The sequence below is a fragment of the Theobroma umbraticum genome, unplaced genomic scaffold, assembly GCF_002168275.2.
Source record: "Theobroma umbraticum cultivar Fairchild unplaced genomic scaffold, ASM216827v3 scaffold_147.0, whole genome shotgun sequence".
In the NCBI taxonomy this organism is placed as follows: Eukaryota; Viridiplantae; Streptophyta; class Magnoliopsida; order Malvales; family Malvaceae; genus Theobroma; species Theobroma umbraticum.
In genome coordinates, this window is record NW_018397259.1 from 4,631,330 (window position 1) to 4,641,499 (window position 10,170).

General features: G+C 34.2%; 1 protein-coding gene across 2 annotated transcripts in view; it reads left to right on the forward strand.

Moving 5' to 3' along the window:
* The first annotated feature begins 1,955 nt into the window (after positions 1 to 1,955).
* The window catches only part of LOC110414742 (uncharacterized), an 11,271-nt gene continuing 3,056 nt past the window's right edge, over positions 1,956 to 10,170 (forward strand). Inside the window, exons 1-9 of one of the 2 annotated variants that reach the window (XM_021426131.2) lie at positions 1,958 to 2,650; positions 2,731 to 2,785; positions 3,456 to 3,547; positions 3,700 to 4,400; positions 6,462 to 6,532; positions 8,353 to 8,442; positions 8,556 to 8,762; positions 8,928 to 9,026; positions 9,833 to 9,965. In XM_021426131.2, coding sequence (XP_021281806.1) covers positions 2,517 to 2,650; positions 2,731 to 2,785; positions 3,456 to 3,547; positions 3,700 to 4,400; positions 6,462 to 6,532; positions 8,353 to 8,442; positions 8,556 to 8,762; positions 8,928 to 9,026; positions 9,833 to 9,965 — 1,582 coding nt within the window. In that variant the 5' untranslated portion in view covers positions 1,958 to 2,516. Of the gene's footprint in view, positions 2,786 to 3,455; positions 3,548 to 3,699; positions 4,401 to 6,461; positions 6,533 to 8,352; positions 8,443 to 8,555; positions 8,763 to 8,927; positions 9,027 to 9,832; positions 9,966 to 10,170 lie in introns of both variants that reach the window. The other variant, XM_021426130.2, reaches the window with a different exon arrangement.

The following is a 10,170-nucleotide window of genomic DNA, read 5'->3' on the forward strand; positions in this document are numbered from 1 at the left end:
TAAAATAAATAAATAAAGGTTTAAAAACTATATATATATATATATTCTGTTAAACACTTTATTCACCTGAAAGTCCACTTACTTCAAACAAAAAAATTGAGTTTTATGTTCAAGGAGACATGCTTGACTTGGCTGACTTCATTAATTAAAAGTAGGAACTCTTCACAGGAAATATTAAATGATGGTTGGCAATTTTTTTTTTTTTTGTGGTTTCATCCGCTGATAATTAAATGATTTCTCAAAGTCTTCACTGTATATATTGACGTTTGAATTAAAGGATTGGTTATCCACATTTTCCATTACACTTATTCAATCTAATTATAACGTTAAATTAAATCTAAAGTTACGTTTGACGTTTTTCTATAAGTTGAATTCATGGAAATATTATTGCTAAGAAGATGATTAATGAAATTAAATTCATGAGAAGATAAGATTATATTTTTGACGTACAACATACTAAGTACGGAAAAAATTTTTTCATTAATTAAATTTTTTAAGGAAAAAAATTCACTTTGTTTATGCTAAAAGGTATCTTAAAAAACATTTTTCATTAATAGGAGAGCTAGTGTAGCTTGCAAATAAGTTTATTAGCTTGTTTTATAAACCAAAAGTCTTAATTAATGGCAATTACTTTTACAAAATGAATTTCATCGTTGCCACATATCTTTCATGTTTCTCTTTTTTGGTTTTAAATTTTCCCCGGTGACATCTATTTTCTTGTTTCTCTATATTTTAATTTGTAATTTTTTCTCTGCAAAAATGAAAATAAACTGTTAATTAGATGTGTGAAAATGGTTGGTGAAGTGTTAAAATTTTAAAAATAAAAAAAATTGAATTTACCTTAAGTGAAAAATTGAAGGAAACCGAATTATTGTACTTAACCAAATCAATTGAAAATCGAATTATTTCAATTGATTTCAAAAAATCCAATTGAAATAAATCTTTTATGATATCTTACTAAATTTTAAGATAATATATATAAATATAAATTTTAACATGTTAAAGTATATTCAATAATATTTTAAATTTAATATATAATTATTGAATAATATAAAAATTAAAACATATAATAATATGTAAAAAATAATTTAAATTTATATTAATTCAAGTACGTTAACCATAAACTAAGTCGAATTGACCAAAATAATCATATTTATAAAACCAAACACCCCGAAAATGGTTCTAATCAAACGAAAAGATGGAACTCAAACTTCAATTGAGATGGATTTTATTTGGTTGGAAATGTTTTGGCTCACCCTACCATTGATCACTGAATTTCTTAAAATTGACTTTTATTTCGTTTATTCAGCGTTCAAAAGAGTAAGGCAGGTGGTCTTCACGAGAAAAGTACTCCTGCAATGCTAACGACTTTCATAAATTGACTTTTTCTCTTTGAACGTACGAGGAGTAAAAGTCAGGTCTTTATGAGCAACTGCTCCAATGCTGGGAAAAATTGGAATTGGATTCTGGATTTCTTTGTGCTTCTCATTGCTGACTAAAGAAACCATGAGTCGAATCTAAGCCAAGGCAACTTTTCAACATTGTTGGCACACAGTTTGGCATGGCTATGGCTATGGCTATGGCCTCTTCCTGGCGACCAATTAATGTGTTGTACTGATATTAATGTTGCTATCTCCTCGTTCAGCTGCCCTGTAATTTTCATTTGGGAAATTGGGATCATCTCCTTTACAACAAGGCGATTTAGTTGAGTCAATAAATGCCATCTGTAATCAGATTTCTCTTTGTAAAAGCGGAAACAAAGAGAGAGATTCTTTGAGAAAAAGCACCCAATTCTGGCCAGTTCTGAGCCGTTCAACAACAAATTTTCACATTGCCTTTGGTTGAGTTCACGCTTTGGCACACCTACTTTCAAGTGGCCCCCCACCGCCGTCAATGCATAATCAGCATCGTCGTCCATTTCTTCCTCTTGTTCATCAAAAGAAAATATAAGCTTTCTTTTTGAAATATCGAAGTTTAGACCTTTTGTAAAAGAAAAATAAAGGAAAGATGTGGATTGAAAAAAAAAGACAAGCTCTAGCTCTGTCACCGTGTCATGTGGTCTAAACTCTCAAAAACATTCGTTTCTTTCCTTCACAGCTTTTCTCTCTCTCTCTCTCTCTCTCTCTCTCTCCTTCCAACTCTGATTCTCCTTAACCGAAAAACAGAACCCCAAACTCTCACGATTTCTAACATCTTTCCCTCGGACATAACCCAACCCTCTCCCTTCTCCTTCTCCCCGAATCTTTGTCTGGAAATCTTTCTTTTTCCCCAAACAAAAATATAGAATAACCCAACAGAAAAGAAGTTAAACCCACCAAATAGGAAAAAGAGAAAGTAAAGGAAAAAGAAAACCTTCAAGATCTCATTGAAAACCCATTTCAGAACTAATCTAAACAATGCTAATTTGAAGCTTAAAAAGATGTCCTGTCCCAAAAACTCATTCTTGTACAACGGCAGCCACTGTGCCTGTCAAGTTGGCCACTTTCTCAACCTCACAGCCAACAGCTGCACTCTCTATGGTGGCAGCTCAGTTATACAAACTGATTCCGGGATTGATTACTATGCGGTGTCGCTTCCTCAGACCATTTTCTCATTTGATTCAATCAAGAAGTTTACTCAGTCTCAAGCTGTGTTCCTGGAAGCTACTCTTGTAATGTTGCTTTCTTGGCTCGTGTTTTGCTTCTTCTTAAGGTTTACAAAGCTTGGTGACGGAAGAAATGTTTGGTTTAGGATCAGATGGTGGATTAGTCGCTTGGATGTTTGCTTTGCCACCAGGCATTGGCTGGTTAGTCCTTTTTTCTCTTCTGAGTAATGGTTTTTTTTTTCTCTTTTTGGGTTTCTTTTGATACATTCGAACACGAAAAAGGTACCTTGTCTTTCTAGGATTCGAACTTGAGATGTCTAAGCTGAAAGTTTCAGGTTCTAAATCAAGTCGCTAATGATAACTGATAAGGTTTTTTCTTTTCTTTTCTTTTTCAACGCTTGAAATTAATCTAGATGTATCTTTCATGGGTGGTTTTTTTTTTTTTTTTTAAAGTTAACAAGTATGTATAGGGTGATAGCACGGCTCAATTTAGTAAGTTGGTTGTGCTTTAGATTGTCTTGAAAATTTGGGGTGACCTAGGGATTTGTATCTGTTAGCAATTTAAGAAGTCCTCGTTACTGTGTTTGAATGAAATGTACTTAATTTTTGTACACTTGGAACTGGGAGTATTATTGTTTAAAACTGGTAACGTGGATATTACTTAGGACAGTTGAAAGATAGCATTGTGTATGATAGTATAGCAAGATGACTTTGAGATTCTAATAACTAAGGAATGATTCTGATTTCTGAAATCACAATGTTGGCTTCATAAAAGGTTTGTTAGCATGTTCTTTCATAAAGAATGAACTTTTCCATACTTTCTTGATGTAAAAACATGATGCTGCGTTAATTTTTATAATTCTTTATGTAGGATGATCAGAAGCTGGTTGTGAAACGGAAAACAGAACTTGGTGGAACTTTCTCCATTGCAAGCTGGATACTTTTCACTGGGTTGTTTGCTGCGTGAGTGAGGATAGCATCCTTTTCCAACTAGCATATGAATTACTTGATGCAATCATTCGATAATCAAATTCTTATGGATGTTTTTCTCATGTCCTTTTGACATATGAATGCACATTGACTTATCACCGTCCCCCCTTCCTGATTGTTTCTAGGTTGCTTTACCAAATCATAGAAAAGAGATCCATTGAAGTGCATAATGTGAAAGCGACAAATGCACCTGACCTAGCCTCCTTCAGGAATGACATGGAATTTAATATGACCGCTATTTCTAGTATGAGCTGCTCCAACTTGCAACGTCCTACTACCTTACTTACCGGAAGTTCTGGCTTCATTGAAGGAAAAGTTTTTCCTCTGTCAAATTTTCTAAACTTTTCGTGTCGCAACACAAGCTTGGGGCCAACCATAACTCTCAAGTGCAGCGATTGCCGACTCACTCAAGATTTTATGTCCATTTCATGGCAGTTTGTTGATCTTCCAAACAGTCCTGCAAGTGCTGTTGGTTTTCAGTTCAATGTAACTGCAAAGGATCGTTCTGGGAGAGGGCATGTAAGTTATGTTAGTGGAACATTGAAGAACGGAAGCAATTTTGATAATACACCGGTTACATTCAGAGGAGTGAACACAAACATATTGATATTCAATTTATTTCCTCGCGTATACCGCAGTGCAAATGATCTGAGGCTAATCCAGCCTCTGTTTCATGAATTTGTTCCGGGTTCAAGTTTGAGTGAGACCTCTCAGCTCCAGGCGTCACTTGAGAGTACTAGTAATGGACAAATCAACACCACATTATACATCAACTATCTGTCTTCCTACATCATTGAGATTGAACGTCAAAATATAATCGGTGCTGGTGAGTGATTTGCTTTGCCTGTGTATCTCTGATTCAGTCTTTGGCATGTTTTATCATCTGCAACCTGATAACTTTATGCTTGTCCATCCATTATGATATTCCCTAGACATTTATGGTATTCAGCACTATATCGTTAATGGTAATCCTAGCAACATATTTATAAACTTTATATCATCTAGTTATTAAATTTGTAATGACAGTTTGGATATCAGTCAAGGTGTTCCATTCCTAAAGCTCTGGCTGAAGATACATGCCTTATTTGTAATCTTAACCCCTTAACAAGTGGTTTCCTTTACGGCATGATAGATTTCCATAATAACTAATTTTTCAACTATCTCCAAAATTGCCAGCTCTTTAGGCAGTTTATTGAATGTTGTTAGTGTTGTTTTTTTTTTCTATGATTGTTTGGTTCTCTTTGTGTCAGCAATCTATTCTTTTGTAGATAGATTGTTGCAGTATCTCCTGGTAATTGGTTGTAGATAACATTGATTATCTGTCTGTTCTTGTGAACATATGTTACAAATATCTTTGTCATGCCACCATATTCCTGGAGAATCTGATTCTGAAATAATTTCTGTCAAATTTACCTTGTATTAGGATCACGCAGATTCCTTCCAGATTGGTCTTCTTCAAGTAAATTGCAAATTTGTTTTGAAGTTTCACTGGTTATCAACTTAATTATTGAAGATTGATATTTGACACTCTATATTATGATATTCATGTTTCTGGTTATGTTTTCTGCTGCTTGACTTCTTGGCACTAGTATGTTCATTTGTTGGAGAATGTTGGATGTCTCTTACTTTGTTAATTGATACTTCTATAGGCAGGAATGTAAAGACTTAAGACAATCAACCTCTTGAAATAAGATGATTTGGAAATGTGTTTGACATTTGGGAGTGTTGTAGACTATTTTAAGGTGACAGTCTCAGATATCTTTAATCACTTTCTCAACTTGGCTTACTTGATGAACTCCTATTAGGAGAAGATTGTACATTAATTGAATTGACTTCTAATTGCGGCTTTCAAGTGCTTTGCATTTCCATTTTGAATCCCTCTATATTCTAGTCAAGGATGGGTTTGCCTTGCCGTACCCTTTGATTTCTCAATAGTAAAGTAGTCTGTTACCAAGATGAGCTCAATCATTTGTATTGTTCTAGTTCTTTTAGTTCTTTGTGCATGGTGAATGTTGCTTCTTCATAAAGTTTGTTCTGGAGATAGAAATTGTAACTTCAGTAAAATTGTGTCATTAGTTAAAAGGCTGCAAGACCAAAATATAAACAAAGTATATCTGTCTTGATAGCTTGACCCTGGTTTACAGAACTTTCATTTTTTTGAGGTTGAAACTTACTAGGTTCAACATGTGGCATTTCCTTACTCCTTGGAATCTTCCTCTGACCTTTCATATCTTTATCCCATTCTAATCTTGAAAAGAATATCGTGCTACCGCTGATAATTTTTAGAAAAGAAGTGTATCGAATTCAAGTCCATGCTTATGGATTTCAGACGTTTCTGTGAGCTGTAGTTAAGGAATGCAGGATAAGATACTTACCTCATTCTGAATAATGCAAAAGTTCCCTCACTTTTGGAGAATCCTTTGGTTTCTGGAAGCATAGACTTTAAGACTTATAAGGAGCTTGACAATTTTGTTCAATGGAAATATTGTTTTCTTGTTCCACTTTGCTGGAGGGACATACTTTATTACTAATTATCTTAATCAGGTGCATATTATAGATCTTATGCCTATGCTGTTTTCTACCTTTCAGGGCCCTGTTAAATGTTTAATGAAGCCAAATTCTCTGCTCTTTCTTTTTCTCTTCAAAATTTTCTTCCTTGTTTTAGTTCTTTGATGAATATGATCAAAGAGGTGGGGCAAGAAAATTTTCATCTGTTAAATTAGACTTCATCAGATACCAAAGCTAACAAAACCATTTCTTAGATATAGTTTGAAAGCATATGGCTTAAGTTTAGTTGTTGTTCTGAGTGTTGCATTACTCTGCTAGATTAATTGAAGTGTATCTTTACTCTGATATATTAAAGCAATATTCTTTTTTTCACTTGCAGTGGGCTTCCTTGCGGATCTTGGTGGGCTATATTGCATTAGTATGGGGATATTTCTCTATCTCTTGGTGCAAGTAATTTTTCTCCCTTTTGAGTTTACATTTTGTTCTTTCTTTCTACCTTCCCCCTTGGTTTTCATGATAAATTATAAAGATTTAAGTGTAGATGATCAAGGACCTTATATTATCTAGACCTGATAGTGTTAAGTTATATTTTACCCATCTTTAGGATGCAGAGAAAGATGCTTCTAGTCAGTTTTCCTTTAATTTTAGTGGTTAACCTATCTTGGTTTGTTCTAGTTTTTCTAGGCGTGGGCTGTGCTTTTGTGTTTTGATAATTTAGGTTGTTTTATGTGAAATCATAGGCCTTTTTAATTGTTTAAAGGTTGTTTGAATTTCTTAGTTTCTATCTTAGACCTTACCTTTGTCAACTATTTGTGAGATCACGATGCCTAAAAGACTATGTTTATATATTATCTTCTACATCAGTGTCAAATTTAGGAAAATAGAAGTTTGTAGTTAGTCAGGATAAATGGATGTGATCCTGTGTTAATGTTGTTCTTTTTTGATTATATGCAATACAAACTAAAGCTAATTTTTTCTAGGGGTGGGGGTGGCAAAATAAAGCGATAGTTGTCGGTTAATGCTCTGACATTTTGGCTTCAGAAAAAAGCTATAAAAAGTTGGAATGTTGGCAGTTTATACAAGAAAGGAGCCTTTTATGACACTTGTGTTTAAGTTATTTTAGAAAACTATTTAGGGATTCGTTATCAATATTCATGCTCTTGAGTGTTATGCATTGAGCATGTTTATCTCCCCATTTCCTCTAAAAATCCAGTGTTTGCAATTTCTCCAAATCGGGAGGATTTGGATGGAGAGGAACCTTGTTAAATTGGCTGTACAACAATTTATACTGCTAAATTTTAATTACACACAGTCATGAATGCGCACATGTGCACACACACACACACACACAGAGACATACATACATATATTTCATTAACGGAGGACATTATTGCAGAAGCATACAACTAGTCTTTTCCATTCTTGTCAGTTAAACCATACAGGAAAATGATATATCCATTCCTTTCCTTTCCACTCATTTTAAAACATCCAAAGCAGGGATACTGTGATACTCTTATTTCCTCCCCCTCCTTTTCCCCATACCCTTTCCCTTTTCTTTCCAAACATTACCAAATGCAGAGAAAAAATTACAAGTTTTTGGTCACATAGCCCCTTGTCAAATAAGTGTGACTTACTGTTTACCTGCTTTCTCATTTTTCCCTTCCACTTGGTCACCTGAGTTCCCCACGTTATGATTTGGCATAAGCATGATTTTGTACTTAAGTATAGAGCTTGTGGCCAGGTTTTAAAGTTGCTAATATAGCGAGATTCCTTGTTTTGCCTCTTTCTCGGCATCTAAGTTTTTGTTTCTAAAGTAAAGGAGATAGAGGGCATGTTTCTTGTTCTTTATTTTCCTTGAGAAACATAGATGTCCATTAACATGTAATCTGGCCTAAGTTGATAACTCACGTTATCAATATTTAAACATAATTACAAAATACTTGTGTAAGTAATTATTCTGAGTTCCCTATCCTCAAAAAGGGTTTTACTCTGTTACATAGGGTGCTTGACTATGTTGTGAAAATGTAGGGCCTATTTGTAACTAGACATAGAAAGCACATGAGTAGTTGTCTAGTTACAGTTTTGCCAGCCAGAAAAGCATATTTAGTTTCATAAATTAGTTCCAGGCTAATAAGTAATTTTTTAATTGCTTGAAACAGTCCCTAAGTTTTTGGTACTTTTATTAGTCTTTTCTCAGATTTTTTAAAAGGGAAACCTAAGATGCTTTTTAATCCAATGAATTCAAAATTCCTAACCTGTTTGGTTTGTAGTGTGAGTTCAGAATAAAAAAGCTCCGCAATGAAGATAGCATTTTACGGAGGATCAGAAATAGAAGAAAAGCTCAAGAACGTTGGGATAAAGTAATTTCTTTCTCATAGGAACATGTAGCCTATGTTCTATTAATCAGTTGAGACTTTCTCTCTGCTTTAGTTCTAGTTTAATTGAGCTAACTTAATGTGCTTCTCTTAACCAGGTGAGAAAATATGTCATGTACACGTGGGGTTGCAGTGCATTGGATAATGACAACCACTCTAAAGAGGTATCAGGCTGTGGTAGTTTCATAATTTCATCGACCCATGGTAATGGATCGATTCGTGGGGGTGGGTCATCGAGGAAGCGAAGCCACCTAAGTAATATGGATATAAATTTTAGCAAGCAAGCCAGCGTACCTAGTGAGAAGGTAGGCTCTATCAATTTCTTTTCCAACATCTACCTAATTTTGTTTATTCTTCTTTCATTAAATTAGACTAGTTAATCAAAATGAAATATTCTTTTCCTTATTTCTTTCCTGCTGTTTCAATCTCGTGAACTTATCCTGGTTTTATTTCATTTGTAAATATTGTAGAATACCAATCTAGAACAGCCGTGTTGTCAAGAAGTAATATCTTGTAAGGCAGGATCAATATCAAGCGCTGAAGGGAGGTTCTATTCACGAAGTGAACCTGTATGTTACTGGTCTTTTATTGTTGTTAACACAAGCAATTTTGCTTGACATGTCATGCAAAAAATTTTAGTATGAGTCATAATTTCTCTGCCCTTTTTCTTGACTTCATTCATTTATTTATTTATTTTGAATGTTTAACCTGACTTTGCATACTCTATTTTCTTAAAGAAGCCTTGGTTAACACAAGTTGCCTGTAATTGGTAAATATTATGTTTCAAAGACTATGTTATTTAGTTTTACTGGGTGCATTAGTGCTTGTAATAGTCAGTGTGAATTGTTCTTCTTAACTAATATTGCAATGTGTTGCCAACTAAAATACTGACTAACAGCACTTCTATAACATGAAAGGCCGAACAAATTTCTTAGTTATCTTGTTTTCTGTGCTGCAGAAAGCCGTCATTGTGTAGTTTTAAGCCTTTAGAATCACTAAGAATTTATCCAGTATATCCTTGGTACCAATAATACCCCATATGCTTTGTGATTCGCTCAGAGTTAAGCTCCAGATTTTATTAACTTTTATTATCTTTGGATAAAGCTGTATGGCTTACTGGTTATTCCTTGTCACTGTCACGGTGTCACCTTAGGTGTTAGTTGATGAAAATAGTTGAAAATTGTATTTCTCCTTTTTCTTCTTTTTTCTAATTCTTTTCTTTCAGAAATACATTTGTGCCAAAGTTACAGATAAAATTTTAGCTGTTTATCAGTCTATGCAGTACTGTTAGCGATTCTATCATGAATTTTGGACCCAAACAATGCATTACTTGTGCACATAGGTGTCTTAAGTCCAACCTTTTTCACGTGTGCAGCCCCTCAAACATGATATGCCTGGACCTACAAAGGACCAGAGGAGACATTTTATTGGTTCAAATGATGCAGTTGCTGTCCCACATCAAGCAGTTTCTCTTGGTGATGATGTAATTCCTGCGCCACCACCACTAGGTAAGAACTGGTGTGGAGGTTTTGCTTATTAGTATTATTGTCATTATCATTATCATCACATGTTGCATAAAAAGGCACAATTAGAGTTAATTGGTGCCACGCTTTGTTTCCTTATCCACTGCTGATAACTGAACATAACTCTAAACCATGTCTTTAGTTTATTAAATCAATGAATTCTTTTTTGTGATAAAACAATCATTAATTT